We start from the raw sequence: 20,369 nt of genomic DNA on the forward strand, positions 1-20,369 counted from the left end.
CAGAGCAGGGTTACCTGACAGGCTGCTGAAAATGGCTGCAGCTGTACAGATGGTAGCACAGAGGCCATTTTCTTGCTAACACTGTGTAGGATTTAGGGCTGCATGAAGTTTTTTGCCCAATATATTTTTTCAGTGTAAAAAACAGGTTGATTTGGTGAAACAAATGTTTTGTGGATTTGTGTCCGTTTTGCTAAATTGTTCATTCTGAAAATAACCCCCCAAAAAAACATTCAGGGAAAAAAAATCAAAAAGTTTGGTTTTGACATTTTCAAAATGAAACATTTCCATTTTTCAGTTAAAAGGAAATTTCAAAACAAAAAGTTGCTTTGAATTTATTTTTGTTTAAAAAAATTAAAACATTTAAAAATGCTCAAAATCAGACAGACATTTACTGGTGGGTCAAATGTTTGACCCGAAATGATCTAAAAAAAAAAAAAAAAAAAAAAAACTTTTTCAATCATTGAAAATTTGTTAAAGGTTAATTTTTGGTCTGACCTGAAATGATTTGTTTCAGCTTTTCAAAACTATCAGTAAACCAAAGTATCTGGTTTTTGCCCAGCTCCACCTAGAAGGCAAATGGGCATTTCCTGCAGTACCACCTGCACCATCTCTCTTCAGGACAGGCCGTATCCCAACTACGCTTTTTCCACTCCCCTGGGATGGTGCCAAGGCTCAGTGTAATGTGTGGGATCCCAGTGCGCCCACCCGCCCTGTGTGGGTGGGAGAAGCCAATGGCTGCCTGGGTGGTTGGTTTTGTATGTCTTTCAAACAATCAAAATCCATGAGTCAACTCAGTGTGTTAAGTAACTGTTTAGGGCAGGGGTAGGCAACCTATGGCACGGGTGCCGAAGGCGGCACGCAAGCTGATTTTCAGCGGCGCTCACACTTCCTGGGTCCTGGCCGCTCTGCATTTTATTTAATTTTAAATGAAGATTCTTAAACATTTTAAAAACCTTATTTACTTTACATACAACAATAGTTTACTTCTATATTATAGACTTCTAGAAAGAGACCTTCTAAAAACGTTAAAATGTATTATTGGCACACGAAACCTTAAATTAGAGTGAATGAATGAAGACTCGGCACAGCACTTCTGAAAGGTTGCCGACCCCTGGTTTAGGGAAACGCAAGGATTGAGCTAACCAAGCCAAGTTCATGTCATGCCGCATCTCACCTCACTGCAGCAGGGGGACAGACCATCTAGGCTGGTACCCCACACCCTCCACCTCAGAACAACAGATGAAGAGTGCAACGAGTGTGGGATCTAATCTGTGCAACTAGGTCAGGTGACTGGGCCATTTAGTCTGATATGGCACCTCCTGTTGAAGCAGATCACACTGCTGGGCTCTCTAGCCCCTTGCCCCACCCGCTGTCTCTCTGAGCAAGACACCAATGTCCCACTGCCCCAGATCAGAGCAACGGGTTAATAATACTTATCACCTCCCAGCTTTCCATCTTCAACACACTTACAGACCCTACCGACATCCCTGTGAGGCAGGGAAGGCTCATTGTCCTAAGCAGGGAGCTGAGGAGGAGCGACTCAGAGAATTGCCTGAGGACACAGAGAGAGGGAGTATTAGAACCGAGTGTCCTGCCAGTGTTGCACCCTGACTCCTGTGGCAGCCATTACCTGATAGTTTGGGAAAGGAAGGAAACCCAATCACAGTGCCCCTGGGTCTAGTAATATGGAGTAGCCCCTGAGCTGGGGGAGGATAACACTTTCCCAAGTCCACCTAGGGTCTGCATACCCTCCTCAGAGCACCCACCTGTGGCTTCCACGATGCCCTCCAGGATTACAATGATCTCAAACTGCTCCCGCTTCAGTGACTCTGCTGTCATTTCCCAGAAGGGGCTGTGGTCATTGATGACATGGCAGATGATCTGCGGCTCCACCAAGAAGAGCCTGTCCTCCCCTGTGTCATAGCCCAGGTTCAGCTCCGACTGCTCCAAGGGGATGAACTCCCCTTCCTTGGTTTGTCTGGATTTGATCAGTTTGGCTCTTATTTTCGCATCCACCATGTGGCTGTCCCGGAGGTCGCCGATGCGGAACATCAGACAGAGTTTCTCATCCCGGTGGGAGACAACGCACTTCTTGCTGAATATTAAGGTCTGGGCGCGCTTCTTGGGCCTGGAGATCTTGACGAACATGCATCCCACCATGAGGGCATCTATCATGGACCCAACGATGGACTGGGCCATCAGCAAAATGACACCCTCGGTGCAATCGGCTGTCACAATCCGGGAGCCATAACCAATGGTCCTTTGACTTTCCACGGAGAAAAGTAAGGCAGATATGAAATTGTCCACATTCTCGATGCAAGGCTTCCACTCTGGGTCTCCTATGTGGCTGACATCGTCCCTTATCCAGGCATCGAAGAAGTAGATGATGCCAAAGACCACCCAGGTGATGATGTAGCACATCATGAAGACGAAGAGGAACCAGCGGTACTTGAGGTCCACAATGGTGGTGAAAATGTCTGACAGGAACCTCTTCTTTTCCTGGATGCGACCCAGATTCACCTGGCACTTGCCCATTTTGGTCACATAGCGCTGCCGCTGCTGCTTGTTGGCGGAGCTGAACTGCCGATCGTCGTCGATGAGCTTGCAGCGCCGGTTCTGAGGTTTCTCTGAGGGGGTCACGGAGACAATGCTCCGGGTGGGCGTTTTTTTCCGTGCTGAGTTGGGGATGTTAGGCACACTGAGGGCATGCCGTGGGTACCACCGGGTGCTGATGTCCCGGAGCGAAGGCAGGGGATCATTGTGCAATGCCCGGCGGTACTTGGGCAGATCTTCGGTGTTGATGGAGATGCTGGGCCGGTGCTTCACGGGTACCACCGTGCCTGTGCTGGTCTGCTCCACCACACTGAGTCTCCTCTGAAGGACTGATCTGTCATTGGGGATGTTTGAGCCACAGGAGTGGGAGACAAAGTTTGACATCAGGGCATTTTTCTTTTCAGCTGCAGGGTCTGTTTGCTGTTGGCTCTCTTCTGATGGGCCCATGGGGATGACCATCATTTCAGGCTGCAAGGGGAAAAGAATCAATCAAGAGAAATGCACCTGTTTTCCCTCCCATCCTTTGTCCGTCTGGTCTATTTAAACGTTAATCTCTTCATGTGTATGGTACAGCACAATGGGGCCCCAATTACAGCTGGGCCACTAGGTGCTACCTTAACACACACAATTATTAATACTGACACCAAACTGAGTCCCCAGCCCTCCCCATGATATAGTTAAATAAAAGCCTTATTTCTGTGATAAAGCCTTTCCCAGCACAGTAGCAGCATCTGCGCTGGAACAACCAATGACTGAGGAGACTAGAGGAGCGGGAAGTAGGAAGCAAGAGGTAAAGAAGGAAGGAGGGAAAACTGCATTGCAGCTGCATGTTTAATACTTGTACCACACTTAGATATCTCTCAGCTGATGCTATCTATCTATCTATGTTCGGGGTAGCATACATCACATTAATGGGTATTATACATATGGTATTAACACAAAATACATTAGATAGATAGATACATTAAACAGATTTAAGAGTTGGGAAGTTACATTAGCTGAATCTATTATTCTCTCTCTACAGTTCCATTCACCCATGATGTCAGGTATCCCACAGCACTTTGCAAACCTGGTCAGTTTTGGCATTAGAAAATAGGAAGCCTGTCAATGCCAAGACACATGAATGGTATGTCCTAGCACAGGTTGGGAGTATCTGCTCCCAACTGGTTTCGAATGCAGTATCCAAAGCAGAGATAAGAAAAGTGCAGAACAAAATAACAAGTTAAAGAAGTGTTGGCACCTGGTGGATTGGATTTAGTGATGAGCAGAGAATGGTGTAACTTGAAGAATCATACTGTAGATACTACTATTGCTTTCTGGAAGGAGGGTATGTCTGTCTCCTTTTCACACTGTACTGCTTTGTCTCTGGCCAAGAAATCTGGCTATTTTGGTCCCTTGAACATTTTAAAGAAGGAACCACAAGTGTAATCAAACAATTGGCTCCACCTTTCAGTCAATATACCATGGTCCTGGCTGCAGCCGATCTTATTTGTATAGCGCCCTTCAGCCAAAGGGCTTTGCAAACATATGTACCTATTTAGCATTGCTAAAATGCAGCCCCCCATTTGGGAGCAACATTATTTGCGCACAGACTGGCTAACCTAGTAAGGAGGGCTTTAAACTAGGTTCGACGGGGACAGGTGAGCAAAGCCCACAGGTAAGTGGGGAACAAGACCTGGGAGATGGGTTGGAAACAGGAGGGAGCACGGGCTATAATGGCAGAGAGGAAGGAGGGTCAGGGCAAACCTGGGAGGCAAGATCAAACCAGTATCTTAGATGCCTTTATACAAATGCAAGAAGTATGGGTAATAAGCAGGAAGAACTGGAAGTGCTAATAAATAAATACAACTATGACATTATTGGCATTACTGAAACTTGGTGGGATAATACACACGACTGGGATATTGGTGTGGATGGGTATAGTTGTCTCAGGAAGGATAGACAGGGGAAAAAGGGAGGAGGTGTTGCCTTATATATTAAAAATGTACACACTTGGACTGAGGTGGAGATGGACATAGGAGACAGAAGGGTGGAGAGTCTCTGGGTTAGGCTAAAAGGGGTAAAAAACACAGGTGATGTCGTGCTGGGAGTCTACTACAGGCCACCTAATCAGGCGGAAGAGGTGGATGAGGCTTTTTTCAAACAACTAACAAAATCATCCAAAGCCCAAGATTTGGTGGTGATGGGGGACTTCAACTATCCAGATATATGTTGGGAAAATAACACCGCGGGGCACAGACTATCCAATAAGTTCCTGGACCGCATTGCAGACAACTTTTTATTTCAGAAAGTTGAAAAAGCTACTAGGGGGGAAGCTGTTCTAGACTTGATTTTAACAAATAGGGAGGAACTTGTTGAGAATTTGAAAGTAGAAGGAAGCTTGGGTGAAAGTGATCATGAAATCATAGAATTTGCAATTCTAAGGAAGGGTAGAAGGGAGTACAGCAGAATAGAGACAATGGATTTCAGGAAGGCGGATTTTGGTAAGCTCAGAGAGCTGATAGGCAAGGTCCCATGGGAATTAAGACTAAGGGGAAAAACAACTGAGGAAAGTTGGCAGTTTTTCAAAGGGACGCTATTAAGGGCCCAAAAGCAAGTTATTCCGATGGTTAGGAAAGATAGAAAATGTGGCAAAAGACCACCTTGGCTTACCCTTGAGATCTTGCGTGACCTACAAAATAAAAAGGCGTCATATAAAAAATGGAAACTAGGTCAGATCACAAAGGATGAATATAGGCAAATAACACAGGAATGCAGAGGCAAGATTAGAAAAGCAAAGGCACAAAATGAACTCAAACTAGCTATGGGAATAAAGGGAAACAAGAAGACTTTTTATCAATACATTAGAAGCAAGAGGAAGACTAAGGACAGGGTAGGCCCACTGCTCAATGAGGAGGGGGAAACAGTAACGGGAGACTTGGAAATGGCAGAGATGCTTAATGACTTCTTTGTTTCGGTCTCCACTGAGAAGTCTGAAGGAATGTCTAGTATAGTGAATGCTTACGGGAAGAGGGTAGGTTTAGAAGAGAAAATAAGGAAAGAGCAAGTAAAAAATCACTTAGAAAAGTTAGATGCCTGCAAGTCACCAGGGCCTGATGAAATGCATCCTAGAATACTCAAGGAGTTAATAGAAGAGGTATCTGAGCCTCTAGCTATTATCTTTGGGAAATCATGGGAGACGGGGGAGATTCCAGAAGACTGGAAGGGGGCAAATATAGTGCCCATCTATAAAAAGGGCAATAAAAACAACCCAGGAAACTACAGACCAGTTAGTTTAACTTCTGTGCCAGGGAAGATAATGGAGCAGGTAATCAAAGAAATCATCTGCAAACACTTGGAAGGTGGTAAGGTGATAGGGAATAGCCAGCATGGATTTGTAAAGAACAAATCGTGTCAAACTAATCTGATAGCGTTCTTTGATAGGATAACGAGCCTTGTGGATAAGGGAGAAGCGGTGGATGTGATACACCTAGACTTTAATAAGGCATTTGATACAGTCTCGCATGATATTCTTATAGATAAGCTAGGAAAGTACAATTTAGATGGGGCTACTATAAGGTGAGTGCATAACTGGCTGGATAACCGTACTCAGAGAGTAGTTGTTAATGGCTCCCAATCCTGCTGGAAAGGTATAACAAGTGGGGTTCCGCAGGGGTCTGTTTTGGGACTGGTTCTGTTCAATATCTTCATCAACGATTTAGATGTTGGCATAGAAAGTACGCTTATTAAGTTTGCGGACGATACCAAACTGGGAGGGATTGCAACTGCTTTGGAGGACAGGGTCAAAATTCAAAATGATCTGGACAAATTGGAGAAATGGTCTGAGGTAAACAGGATGAAGTTCAATAAAGATAAATGCAAAGTGCTCCACTTAGGAAGGAACAATCAGTTTCACACATACAGAGTGGGAAGAGACTGTCTAGGAAGGAGTATGGCAGAAAGAGATCTAGGGGTCATAGTGGACCACAAGCTTAATATGAGTCAACAGTGTGATACTGTTGCAAAAAAAGCAAACGTGATTCTGGGATGCATTAACAGGTGTGTTGTAAACAAGACACGAGAAGTCATTCTTCCGCTTTACTCTGCGCTGGTTAGGCCTCAACTGGAGTATTGTGTCCAGTTCTGGGCACCGCATTTCAAGAAAGATGTGGAGAAATTGGAGAGGGTCCAGAGAAGAGCAACAAGAATGATTAAAGGTCTTGAGAACATGACCTATGAAGGAAGGCTGAAGGAACTGGGTTTGTTTAGTTTGGAAAAGAGGAGACTGAGAGGGGACATGATGGCAGTTTTCAGGTATCTAAAAGGGTGTCATCAGGAGGAGGGAGAAAACTTGTTCACCTTAGCCTCCAATGATAGAACAAGAAACAATGGGCTTAAACTGCAGCAAGGGAGATTTAGATTGGACATTAGGAAAAAGTTCCTAACTGTCAGGGTAGTTAAACACTGGAATAGATTGCCTAGGGAAGTTGTGGAATCTCCATCTCTGGAGATATTTAAGAGTAGGTTAGATAAATGTCCATTAGGGATGGTCTAGACAGTATTTAGTCCTGCCATGAGGGCAGGGGACTGGACTCGATGACCTCTCGAGGTCCCTTCCAGTCCTAGAGTCTATGAGTCTATGGTGGCTGTTTTCCAGCTGCCCAGCAGCAGAGGACAGGAAGTGCAGAAGAAGAATCCTGGATCTATTTGGCACTGGGCTGGACGTTGGGGGTAAAGCAAGTGAGACAGAATGGAATCACCCATGACTGGAGCTAACACACCCTCAGCTGTGTCAAGAACCTCTCAGCTAAAGAAGCTGGGGAAAACTTTGTCCCCAGCTGGGCTGGGCTGTCCCATTATCTACCTTCCTAGCTACGTGGGTATAAGAGTGATCAGGACTCAGCAGGGTTGTTGTGGGAGATGGGGTGGGGCGGGATTTCTTTGTCATTTGCATCAGGCTGGGCTGCATGTCAAATGGAGGTGCCCAGCCTCGCCGTTCCTTTAATGATGGGAACAGCCTCACCTTCTGAGGGAAGGCGCCATATCTGCTGGTGTCCGTCGGGGGCCGGGGCAGGTAGGCAAGCATGTGCTTGGCCGTGGGAGTCTGCACGGGGGGGATGGAGTTCCTCCGGCTCCTCGGCTCCTCATACTTCAGCCGGCAACCGCCAATGTTGTTGCGGACACAGAGCCCGTTGTCCTGCTGCAGCTCCATGCTGCTGCTGGCGATGGGCAGCACCATGGCTGATCGGGGGCTGGGGCACTACCCCAGGACTTTGCACCTTCTCCAGTGGGGAATCCTGCCATGTGAGAATACAAAGAGGGGAGTTATTTTCACCAGCGCGTGGGCAAGTTCAGTACCAAAAGCCAGCTCACTGTCAATGGGGCTGGGGTCCTCATTCCAGACAGTAGTACATGTACCCCCGTAGAGGGGAGCCAGCCTGGCTTGGTAGAGCTCAGGTGCTCACCTCTGAGCATGGCTTAGTGCTGCAGACACTGACCAGAGCGGGGTGCACTGGGGGGATATAACAAAGGCTGTCCTCGGTCCCTTGAAGCAGCCTGCTCTCAGACAGACAGATGCCAGAGAAGCCTCTGAACTTGCAGAGGCTGCATAGTGTCTGAATCCAGCATTCCTGAGCAGGGGGGAAGTTCAGCTGATCTGTCTGTCTCTAGCTAGCTGCTTCTGTTGCCCTTGTCACTGCAATATCTAAGTGCTCCACAGATATCAATGAGTTTATCCTTGCATCCCCCCTGCAAGTGACTTGCCCAAGGTCACACAGGGAGTGTGTGGCAGAGCTGGGACACGAATCCATGTCTTCTGTGTCCCAGTCTCTTGTTCCAATTGCCAAACCACAGTCTCTTGTCGCCTCCAATATGATCTGGAGATTGCTGAATATCTCCTGATAATCATTGCAAGAGACAGAAGCATGGAGACCTTGAGACCCCTTAGAGGGGCCTGATTTTCAGATGGTAGGCAGCCTTCACCCCTTTCTGAAAAAGAGGCACAGAGAGGCTAAGTGACTTGCCCAAGGTCACTCAAGAAGGCTGTGGCAGGACAGGGATGGGAATCCAGGTCTCCAGGCAAATGCCCTAACCCCTTCCTCTCTAAGGGAAACAGTTTTAGCCAATTATGGGGCTTGTCTAGCTTTGGTGCAAATTTCCCTATGTGACTATATTGCTGTAGCTATACCAGTGCAAAACCCTAACGGAGACGCTTCATACGGAGCTTCAGCACATCCACACGGGAGGCTGGCACTGATTTAACAACAGCAGGGAACCCCCCCCTCCCAAGATAGACAAGGGGAGCAGCTCCTCAGTGACCGAGGAGCCCAAGTCCCATTTTCAAAAGAGACAGGTGCTTAGAAGCCTACATCCAGTGACTTTCAGACAGACGCCTGGTACATCTACCCTACCAGTGCTCCAGTGGCAGAGCTTCAGCTACATCTCCGGGGTGTAGATATGTACGACAGCCACGGGAGGGGTTTTCCCATCACAGTAGTGAATCCACCCCCTTGAAAAGCAGCAGCGAGGTCGAGAGAAGAATTCTGCCATCGACCGAGCTGAGTCTACCGGGGGGATTGGTCGAGCTCACTATGCCGCACAGGGCACGTGACATTTTTCACAGCCCTGAGCAACGTAGCGAGGTCGCGCCAAGTTTTAGGCTTCTAGGGGATGTCTACATTGCAAAAAACAAAACAACAAAATGTGATGGCACGTCTCAGAGCCCAGTTCAACTGACTTGGGCCCAGGCTCCAGCACTAAAAATAGCAGTGTAGGCGTTCCCACTTGGGCTGGACCCTGGACTCTGAAAGCCAGCAAGGGCAGGAGGACTCAGAGCCCGAACTCCAGCCCAAGTGGCAACGGCCACATGGCTATGTTTAGCCCCCTAACACGAGCCCTGCAAGTCTGAGTCAGTTGACCCGGGCTCTGAAACTTGTTGCTGTGGGTCGTTTTTTGCAGTGTCGACACAGGTGCCCAACTCTCTTTTGCAGATTGGATTTATGTGCCTCGGTCCCTTAGATTCTTTTGCAAATGTTACCCTGGGCCTTATCCTAGCACCAGTCTTTGGGTCCAGTCTCTGTGACTGGGGAGCCCTGACACGTCCCCCTCACCTTCCTCTGCACATGTGCTAAGGCTGCAGAGCTAAAGCACCCCGAAAGGCCTCAATGAAATTCACCAGTAGTTCACCCCTTGTGCTGCTGCCCAGTATTAATAACACAGAGCATCTGTCCTGAACTCTGAGGGAGTAAGCCAAGCCCCAGATGAACTACCAACTTTTCATTGCCACACAAGCAGCACCTTGCGCAAGATCCAGACACAAGCGCGGGAGGACACACAACATGGGGGTTGGAGGTGGATTAACAAAGCAAGACACAAATCCCCAGCAAATCAGTCCCCTGAGCTTGTCATTCTGCATGATTGCTTTGGTGGAGGAAAAACAAGAGACAGGCCATTCACTAATGACAGCCTCACTATTTGCCCAAAGCCACAGGTTAAAAAAAAGAAGGCTTTCATTGATAGACCTCTAAATCCTTTGCCAGCATCAGTGACGTCAATGGAGCCACAGCGCTTTGTCTTGAGATCACATTTCACTCACTCCCAAAAGTTTGTGTTTATTTTAACAAAGGTTTTCATAGAAAGGGAGGTTGGACGCAGCCCAAACTGCTACTTAGAAATACAAAAAGCACCAAGGAGAGCAAGACAAATGTCACAATGGGCACGTCACAATGACTTTGGTGCTTGGTTCCGGGTGAGAACGGCAGGGTTTGCTTACATTTCCTCCCACCTGGAAGCCTGCCATCTACAGAAGCGCGTTTGTTAGAACCAGTGGGCAGAACTATTTTAAATCCAGATCTATCTAACACGAGCCGTCGCAGAGCGGTTCTCATCCTCCTCTATCTGTCTATGGTTCACATACAGCACCAATTCCTGTGGCATCTGAGCACTTCACAACCTTTCCTGTGTGAAGCACAGAGGTACCACACCACTGCGAGGGAGAGAAATGCTTTTATCCCCATTTTAGCCATAGGAAACTGAGATACAGAAAAACTAAGTGATTCGCCATATTCAGTGGGGATCCCATCCATGATCAGGGCCTCTATTTGCTACCTTAGTACAAATCATAAAAGAATGATAGTTACTGCTATTAGTAATAAAAACACTTAGCACTTAACAGGAACGCCACCATGGACCGAGCAGAGCTCTCTCTACATGGTGTTTCCAAACATTTGCTAATTGTCAAGCGTATTGGTGTTTCAAGTCCCTCCCAATCCTCCCGGTTTCTGACATCCCCCCTCCAGGTCTGCAGGATTAGGGATAGGTCTGTGCGAAGAACTCTACTGGCAGCCCCCAAGCTGTGCCTGGCAAACATTCATCAAAGGCCAGGGCCAATCACCTCCCCAGGACCCGCATATCCCCCATTGTTAGCTCTTCAGGGCTCCATCTCATCAGCAGCACTGCCAGGGAAGCCTCAGTTCAAAGGCACCGAAGAACAGACATGAGAGTCTGGCCCCCAGGTGGCTCTGGGGATTTGGGTCTGGCTCTGAACCTTGTATTGGGGATCTGCCCCCCACCAGCAAAGAGTGTTAAGATAACAGATTTAAGGCCGAGCTGGGGCACAGTGTTTGGGGTGAGAGGCTGGGAAATTTCAGTGCAATACCAGATGGCTAAGCCAATTATGTGACATAACAGCATTGCACAAGCTATCAAAGCAGGAGGCGACTGCCTCCCTGGGTGCTTACTGCGTCCCGCCGAGGCAAGCTGGCCTTCCCCAGGAGCTTCTCTCGGGTCTGTGGGAGGCGGAGAGTGGGCAGAATCTGGCAGTGGGTAGTTTAGTCCAGGGTTTGCCCTGCTTTGATTCTAGTCAGTAAACTAAGTCACCTGATGTTTGCAGGCACAGGCCCCAAAGCAGAGCACTCCCATCCTGCAGTGATGGGTACTGACACGCAAACCATGCTAGACAGGGCCGGGTACAGGTAAAACAGCGAAAGGCATGGCTTAATAAGCAAGGTCCTGATGTGAAAGACATGGCCAACAAATATCCCCACGTCCTCTCTCTCTCACTGTTTGCCCATCTCTGAACATGGGTGAGAGGAGATCTTTCAGGCTTTGGGATGGGTAGTTTACCTCAGAAATAATTATCAGCCTTAACTATTCCCCTCTTCCAGGCCACAGTGGCCAGCTGAGAACAGACATGTGCAAGTGTGGCACACACATCACTTGGAAATGTGCCTCTCCTGCTTGGAAAGGTCACGCTCTAGGGGTCAGAGTGGCAACAGCCTGCACTGCCAAGGAGGTAATTTTCTTGTAGAAAATTTGCCTTCTAGGGCTGTCAGAGAAGGCAGCATGGCCTAGTAGACAGAGCAATGGACTGGGAGTAAGGAGACCTCACCTCTAATCCTGCCACTGACTGACTGTGTGATCTTGGACCAATCACTTCACCTCTCTGTGCCTCTGTTTCCCCTGCCTCCATTAGTCTATTTAGACAGTAAGTTCTTTAGACCAGGGACTGTCCCTGGCAATCTGTTTTGTACAACACCTAGCTCAGGGGTAGGCAACCTATGGCACACGTGCCGAAGGCAGCAGGCAAGCTGATTTTCAATGGCACTCACACTGCCCAGGCCTGGCCACCAGTCCAGGGAGGGGGCTCTGCATTTTAATTTAATTTTAAATGAAGCTTCTTAAACATTTTTAAAAACGTATTTACTTTACATACAACAATAGTTTGGTTATACATTATAGACTTACAGAATGAGACCTTGTAAAAATGTTAAAATGTATCACTGGCACACGAAACCTTAAATTAGAGTGAATAAATGAAGACTCGGCACAGCACTTCTGAAAGGTTGCCGACCCCTGACCTAGCTCATCAGTGCTGCTGTAACCCAAGGGCTTGTATGGACGAACAGTCAGTGCATGGCAAGCTGGGATGTCAATCTGCAGTGCACTGGCCTGTTGCATGCTAGCATAGACTCATAGGTCAGAAGGGACCAATCTGATCATCTAGTCTGACCTCCTGCACAAGGCAGGCCACAGAACCCCACCCATCCAATTTTATACAACCCCTATCCCAGGACCGAGTTATTGAAATCCTCAAAAATGGTTTGAAGACCTCAAGCTGCAGAGACACCACCAGCAAGCGACCCGTGCCCCACGCTGCAGGGGAAGGCGAAAAACCTCCAGGGCACCTGCCAATCCGCCCTGGAGGAAAATTCCTTCCCGACCCCAAATATGGCGATCAGCTAAACCCTGAGCATGTGGGCAAGAGTCACCAGCCAGCACCCAAGAAGGAGTTCTCCGCAGCAACTCAGTACCCATCGCATGCAACATCTCCCCGCAGACCATTGAGCAGACCTGTCTGGTGGTAATTCAAGATCAATTGCCCAAATAGCAGTTCACATAAACCCTGCCACCGCACACTAACAGTTCCTGCTTGAAAAGGGAGTAGCTCAATGCACACTAGGGGACTGTTCGTGCACAGCAGCAGGGTCCACACAGACAGTGCGCGGCAGGCTAGAGCACTTCACATAGACACCCTGCTTGTGGAGCACTAACTGTTCATCCAGACAAGCCCCAAGTGATACTGGCCATCCAGCTCTAACATGTAGCAGAGGATTACAGCTAACATAGTGTTACCAGTTTTAAATTTCACTTGTGCACGCAACTAGGTCAATGACCTGTAGAACACAGTAGATGCTCTGAACTAGACAGACCTGTGTTGCCTCCCTTGAGGGAAGTCCACCACATCCCCAACAGAGCTCTGAGCACCAGGCCAAACCCAGTTTAACCTCCCAGATACACCCCATTACTGAGGCCATGAAACACTGATCGTGTGGGTATCCTGATTCACACTGATGTATTATCTACCAGGGACTGAGCTCATTGGGCTACTGGTCTCTACCCACCCAGAGAGCAGAGGCCATCGTAACCCTGGGTCTCCATACTGGGCGGAAAGGGGCCTGGGACAAGTTGATTTCCCTGCCTCTGATGGGATCACCCCTGCTGGGCAGGACTAAGCTGGAATGACCTAGAGTTTGCACCACATGTCAGGGGGTTAATAAGAAACTCCCTGGTGGGAGAAGTGCTGATCCCACTACAATGGCAGTAGCCTGTTACCCTTCTTGGTCTCCAGACTCAAGGTATTCTCCCAGAGGAAGATATAAACATGTCCAGCAAAAAGGATCCTGACGATAAATCCCTTTGGTGAGAGGCGCTGCCTCCTCCTGTTTGAGTGGACTGGCTCCTGAGCTCCCTTCTGGAACACACTCCCCTCACGGGACGGGGGCTTGTCTCAGGTTGAGGGGGAGTGCTTTGCGAGATCCCCTGGCCCAAACGCTGGCGGCAGGGAGCTGTGCCTGGCAGTGGAGGTTGCAGGTCAGGGGACAGACTCGTTGGCATAGTAGCTTAGCCCCGTCTGGAGCAGAGGCTCCTACTCTGTCATGCCACATGGTGATATCAGTCCTGCCTGCCACAGAAACAGCGAGCCTACAAGGAAATTCAAACCAAGCCAGAGGGCAGAAAACATGGAGGCCATAACTACCTGGCCCTCTAGGGCCTGACATGAGCCCATTTCCTTGTAGGGCCTGAGCTCCTTGCAATCATTCATGCATTCATCCTCCCAAGGCCCCTGTGAAGTAGGACAGGGCCATTATCTGCATGGTTTGGATGGGGAACCGAGAGCTAAGTGACTTATCCAAGGTCCCACAAGCAGTCTGTGGCAGAGCTGTGCAGATCTCCTGAGAGTCACAGGCACAGGAGCTAAAGGCAGTGGGTTAAGAAAAGGCAAAAGGCAGCTAAAGGGCTGAGGGGGGATCAGGAGAAAATTCTATCTACGAGTGAGGTTCATGTGGCGGGAATCTCCAAACAGCAAAGCGGTGTGAGGGGAGAAACATGCTGGGTTGGCAGTGCCAGATGGGAAGGGACACCTCACAGTGAGGGCACAGCATCTGCTCTCCCACCCTGCCAGCAGCCAGGCAGCACTGGTGAACAACTGGTTTGACCCACGAACTGTTGTGTTCTCTGCTGTGGCAAAGGGAGACCTCAGCAGCACCCAGTGTCCTTGTTCCAATCACCTCTAGCCTGGGCAGGCCCAGGCCCAGGTCCAGCTCCAAACAGCACCTCAGCCTCTGAACATCTACCAGCTAGCGTTAAAGAACTGGGCTGGGCTGGGAGCGGCTTCCCCTGGGCCAAGCCCCTGGGAGCCTGGCTGTGCTAGCCTCATCTGGGACTTGGTCTTCACCCCACTCACTGAATGAAGAAGGGGCAGGGAAGCTGAGCCGAGCTCTATCAGTTACTCCTGGCTGTAAAGTAACATTCACAAGATTCACTTTCCCCTGCTTACACTTGAGAAGGCAAGTTGGAATCCCAACACCCTCCCCCCACACGTCTCCTTGCTGAGAACTGTCATCTCAGCATTGTGCTTCAAATCCAAATGGCTGTAGGAGGGGGAAGGGAAACTTGTCCCACTCGGCACCAATCAGCTTTGAGCTCTTCTCTTTCACAGTCAGCTCAGCTGTTTCAGGTTTAATCCCAGGAAGGCAGATATTACCAAATGCCAAGTTCCTGGAAATCCACCCTGGAAAGTGAGGCAGCAAAACACCAAGCCATGCTCAGGTGGGAGAAGGGCTCAGCTGTATCCCCAACATTAGCTGGTTTCTCTATAGTCCCCCAAACCAGTTACCATCGTGATCAGCTTCAGACACAAAGAGGTGGAACTGGACTTACAGAGTGAAAAGGGAGAGAACCCTTCTGCTCAGACCCACATACAGAGCAGCTGTGCGTCTGCCTGTTAGAATGTCCCCTCCAGCTCTTTGCCCTGTGGTTGTAGCCGGGTTGGTTCCAGGATCTCAGAGAGACAAGGTAGCTCATATCTTTTACTGGACCAACTTCTGTTAGTGAAAGAGACAAGCTTTCAAGCTGAGACAGAGCTGAAGGAGAGCTCTGTGTAGGCCTCAGTTACCAAGTGTTCAGGGACTCGCAAGCTTATTCATGGGGTCTCTGAAAAGAGACAGAGCCCCCCAGCTGCCTCCAAAGCCAAGGACACTCCAGCAAAACCAAGGGCAGACAGGGCTGCTGTCACTGGTCATTTTCTTTAGACTGTATACGCCTTGGGAAAGGAAGTGGGTCTTCTTTGGGATTTGGAAAATGCTCACCACACTTTAAACAGCTACTGTCATCATCTGGCAGAGCAGCCAGCCTATCTCCGCTCCACACGATTAGCCTGGCTCCTGGCTGCTAATGAAAGTCCTTCCCCACTGCTGCTTGGCTAGAGTGCTGTTGGGTTCTACAGACAGCAATTTAGCGAGGCACTTAAAACCAGAACATGATCCATCTAGCTCCATCTTGTCTCAACAGTGGCCAGTACCAGCAGACCCCAGGGAGAAATGTTTTCCTGTTCCCAGGTGCTGACTGTCTAAAGTAAATATCTAGCCCTCATTAAGATCTGGATATGTCACAATCATTAATATATCGCAACACCCTTCTGCGGTAGGGAAGTGCTATCACCCCCATTTTACAGATGGGAAACTGAGACAGAGAGGGGCTAAGTGACTTGCCCAAGATCACCCAGGAAGTCTGTGGCAGTGCAGACAATTGAACCTGGATCTGTTGAGTCCCAGGCTAGCACTCTCCCAACAGGGCCATCTTTCCTCTAAGATGCTGATCAGTTTATGCCCTGAAGCATGAGGATTGATAGCCCCTGTACATTTCTATCCCAGCTAGGGGCAGATTTACCTTGAGTAGCTATTTAAAATTCTCCCAAGGGTCAGAGTCATCCCACTGCTGGAAACCCAAGGTTGGTAGGGAGTTGGGGTTCTTTTCCCTCCAGCCACGTTCTGTTATTCCAATGTGTATGAACTGGGCCCAAATATATATTTGGGGAAAGATTCTAGGCCACATATAACATGGGCCACAAGACACAAGATTTCAAAGTTCGTAAGAAAGGAAGAAACTTGCCACACAAACTCAGTCTGTACTTTAAGCTGCTATTTAGGGAAGTGTCTTGGAATTGCACCCAGGTTCTAACTACTGGCACTAATGCAGTTGCCCAGTGTGCACCTGTCCTGGCAGGACAGAAGCAGCAGGCTCTGTCCAGCCCTTGGTCTTGCCCACTCTATACTAAACCAGGGGTAGGCAACTTATGGCACGTGTGCTGAAGGCGGCACACAAGCTGCTTTTCAGTGGCACTCATACTGCCTGGGTCCTGGCCACCAGTCCAGGGGGCTCTGCATTTTAATTTAATTTTAAATGAAGCTTCTTAAACATTTTAAAAACCTTATTTACTTTACATACAACAATAGTTTAGTTATATATTATAGACTTATAGAAAGAGACCTTCAAAGAATGTTAAAATGTATTACTGGCACATGAAACCTTAAATTAGAGTGAATAAATGAAGACTTGGCACAGCACTTCTGAAAGGTTGCTGACCCCTGTACTAAACTAAGTGGTGAGTTACAAGTTGCTTGGGACCAAGCCAAGTTCACTAGCCTGCGGAGTATTGCCAGCCCCTGAGCTCCAAGAGCATATCTTGAATCATTGCTGACTATGAGCTGGGTCCTATAGCCTCTACCTGGCAAAGAACCAGCTGGGATTACAGGGGAAGTGTCCCTGCACTGCACCCCATGGAAGCCAGGCACTCACTGGTCACTCAGACAGTCAAGGGACTCAGTGCTGCAGGTGGAAATGGCTGGATGGGGGAATTTTTGGTTTTGTTCCTCAATGTGGTTTTGGGTTAGGGCAGTTTGGGCCCCAGACTGCAGGGGTGGGGTTCAGATAAATGACCCTGCCTCTGATCTCCCTCCAGGCCGCAGCCAGCTGCAGTTTAGTCTAGCTGCCCATCAGTTAGAGACAATCCACGTTCCCTCCGGCAATGCAGAGAGGCCAGACTGACTGACACTGGAGAGACTGGCATCTGACAAGCTTTCTGTGTAAGTGTCTCCCAGGGTGATGCCATCGGCTTAACATCATCCCTGCTGCACAGGGCCATGCAAACCACTCTGTCTTGCCTAGCGGACCCCACTTCCATGCATCATCTTCCTCTGGCCGACACTTAGCGTCCCAAATGCTTTGTGCAGCTCCCTTCCCCAGACTCCCATTGCAGAATAGACTCATGTTACAGATCTGCTTGAGTTTTCCTAACAGAGGTCGGCTCAGTCATTTGTCCTGACACCTTCTCATTGGGAAAAATCCCTCCAGATTGGTGTTAGCCAAGAGGACCCCTATGGTAACCGTGCAATAGCAGCTCAGAGCCCACAGCCTGCAGACATTCGGGAAGCAATGCACCTACCTCATCTTTTCAACTGAGTGCCCTGCCAGGGCAGGAACAGGTGAGCCCAAGGTGTGCAACCCCTCTCCTTCCAGCTGACTCTCCCACCGACCTTCCCGATGCAATCCAGAGCCTCGTCACTGGGCTGGGGCCAGCCTAGGGTTTGGAATCCCATCGGCCTCCATGCATCTTCCCATCAGTTCTGGATGCAAATCCTCTCGCAGCGTGCAGGGTAAGGGAGCTCGGTGTCAGCTTCCAATCCCGTTCTGGGAGAAGAAGGTCACCCGTTAATCTGTCTCAATGACACGCAGAATTACCTCAAGATGATTTAATCAGGAAGGCTTGGGCAAGGAGGAAACATACTGCCCGGGAGTCGCTGGAGCCTGCAGGGTTAATCTCCCAGGGCTTCTGTTCCTGCTTGTGCAGCACACAGAAGGGGACTTCCCCTCCCCCCAGCTTTGAGCAAAACATTAGCTAACCCCCTGCCCAAGGACCAGAGCCCTGCTCTTTCAGCAACAAACTGACAGATAGTTGGCAGATAGTTCTGGCTAACGCAGTGGGAGACAGGTCTCCTAGGTTCTACTTCTGAGACATGAATGGCTTGCCAATTACAGAACCAGTTTCTCCTCTCTTGGTTTTCACACCTCAACTGCTAGAACAGGGCCTCATCCTCCCTGATTGAACTGACCTCGTTATCTCTAGCTTGCTTGCTAGCACACATATATATACCTGCCCCTGGATATTTCCATTACATGCATCTGAGGAAGTGGGTATTCACCCACGAAAGCTCATGCTCCAAAACGTCTGTTAGTCTATAAGGTGCCACAGGATTCTTTGCTGCTGAGACATGAACAGTTATTTATTGTGTGTCCTGTGGTAGCACCTACTAGCCCCATTCCTGGACCAGGACCCCACCATGCTAGGTGATGCACAAACCCTTGGAAAGAGTCTACCCCGCATTTCCCCATCTGTGAACTGTGGGATAACACCTACCTCCCAGCAGGACTGCAGAGCTCCGCACACTCCTACCTGTGACGCTGGACGGTGGACCAAGGAGTGCTGGGGAAAGAACCATTCTTCAGTTTCTAATAGGGGATCAAACAGTGTCACAGCATGGCATGTAGCCCCAATCACCCACCCCTGAGAAGGGGTGATAGGCTCAGCCCCTTCCTGCTCTGGGATTCCCCAACACAGCTCTTGCGTTCCCTGAAGGGAGCATTATGTACTGTCTAGCACCCAGAAGCCAGGATAGGCACCTCCACCACCCAGAGGAGGACACGGTCCCTGCCCCAAAGAGCTCTCAGTTCAGTTAAAAATAAGACGCAGCAAGTGAACGTAACAAGCCGCAGTCAGAGGGGGGTTGCGAGGCAATGGCTGTGCCAGTATGTGGTCTAACCAAAGGCATAGCTAGGGCAGGGCCCTGGCCCACTGGCCAAGGACTAGAAGGCACTCCCAGCTCTAAGGAGTTCTGCAAGGGGGATTTTTCCCTGCTCTAACATTCATGATGCCCCCCATCAAGGATTATTCCCTCTCTGTCTTTGGGTGGAAGGGGTCAGCTGTTGCTAGGAAACACAACCCCTTGATTCCCCCTACAGTGCCAGCTCTCATCAGGTTCATAAACAAAGAACTGTCATTTTGTGACTGTTTCATTCAGCCATGTGATTACACTGCTCTACAGCCAAAATGCTTCTGAAATAAATGTAGTCCAACTTTACTAATTCTGAGTCACTGAGAACGAAAATGATGCTTAAAATTGTTGATTGGCTCTAGTTTTCAAGATATGCTATTGGGTCAGTATATACGACCCTTGACTTGGGAATGGCGGAGGATAAATGAGTTATAAAGGGAAGGGATCTCAGTTTAAACCAGAAATGACTAAAATACATCTTTGACTGGATCTATGAATAAATCTATGACTGGATTTGGACAGTACTTGTTTTTTAGGCAAAACAATGAATGATGCAATCTGAAGCTGGTATTGCGTCATACATGATATGAATTGCATCATGTTATTCGTAGAAGTCATGGACGATGCAATCGTAACGAAGCTTACATCACTCTGCTGAACAAATTGCCCTATATCAGCTCTAGAAATCATACAGTGTGGTGCTCTCTTATTTGTCAGTGTTTGATTTTGCAAAGGGAAACATTTCTGTTTAGCCAAAGTGAGCAAAGATGCCTCGTACTTGTGTGAACAGTGCAGATACTTCTCCACAAACATAGGAGAAGTTGACTTTTGCATCACAAAAGCGCAGTATAACCACTATGGTTAAGAAAGCCTAACGCCTTTATTTTGGCTGCAAAATTGGAGATCGGGACAAGAGGTGGGCCCAACACTTGTGCAACAAATCTTTGCCAGTGGTTGAACAGGAAAAGGAAATCTATGCCTTTTGCAGTGCCAATGATTTGGAGAGAGCCAACAGATCATACCAGCAATTGTTACTTCTGCATGGTGCCTCCAGTTGGGAAAGGTGTGTCAAAGAAGAAAAAGTGGATTGTGCATTATCCAAACATTCCATCAGCTATACGCCCAGTACCCCACGGACAAGGACTGCCAGTTCCTGATGCACCAGAA

At 48.6% G+C, this 20,369-nt stretch overlaps 1 protein-coding gene across 1 annotated transcript in view; it reads right to left on the bottom strand.

Moving 5' to 3' along the window:
* Positions 1-20,369, bottom strand: part of LOC127033711 (G protein-activated inward rectifier potassium channel 4-like) — a 36,965-nt gene that overhangs the window by 3,944 nt on the left and 12,652 nt on the right. Inside the window, exons 4-6 of the mRNA XM_050921817.1 lie at positions 17,816-18,060; positions 7,556-7,829; positions 1,767-3,021 (exon numbers count right to left, since the gene is read on the bottom strand). Of these exons, the coding sequence (XP_050777774.1) occupies positions 1,767-3,021; positions 7,556-7,771 (1,471 nt within the window). The 5' untranslated portion in view covers positions 7,772-7,829; positions 17,816-18,060. The remainder of the gene's footprint in view (positions 1-1,766; positions 3,022-7,555; positions 7,830-17,815; positions 18,061-20,369) is intronic.

The sequence above is a fragment of the Gopherus flavomarginatus genome, chromosome 13 (assembly GCF_025201925.1).
Source record: "Gopherus flavomarginatus isolate rGopFla2 chromosome 13, rGopFla2.mat.asm, whole genome shotgun sequence".
In the NCBI taxonomy this organism is placed as follows: domain Eukaryota; kingdom Metazoa; phylum Chordata; order Testudines; family Testudinidae; genus Gopherus; species Gopherus flavomarginatus.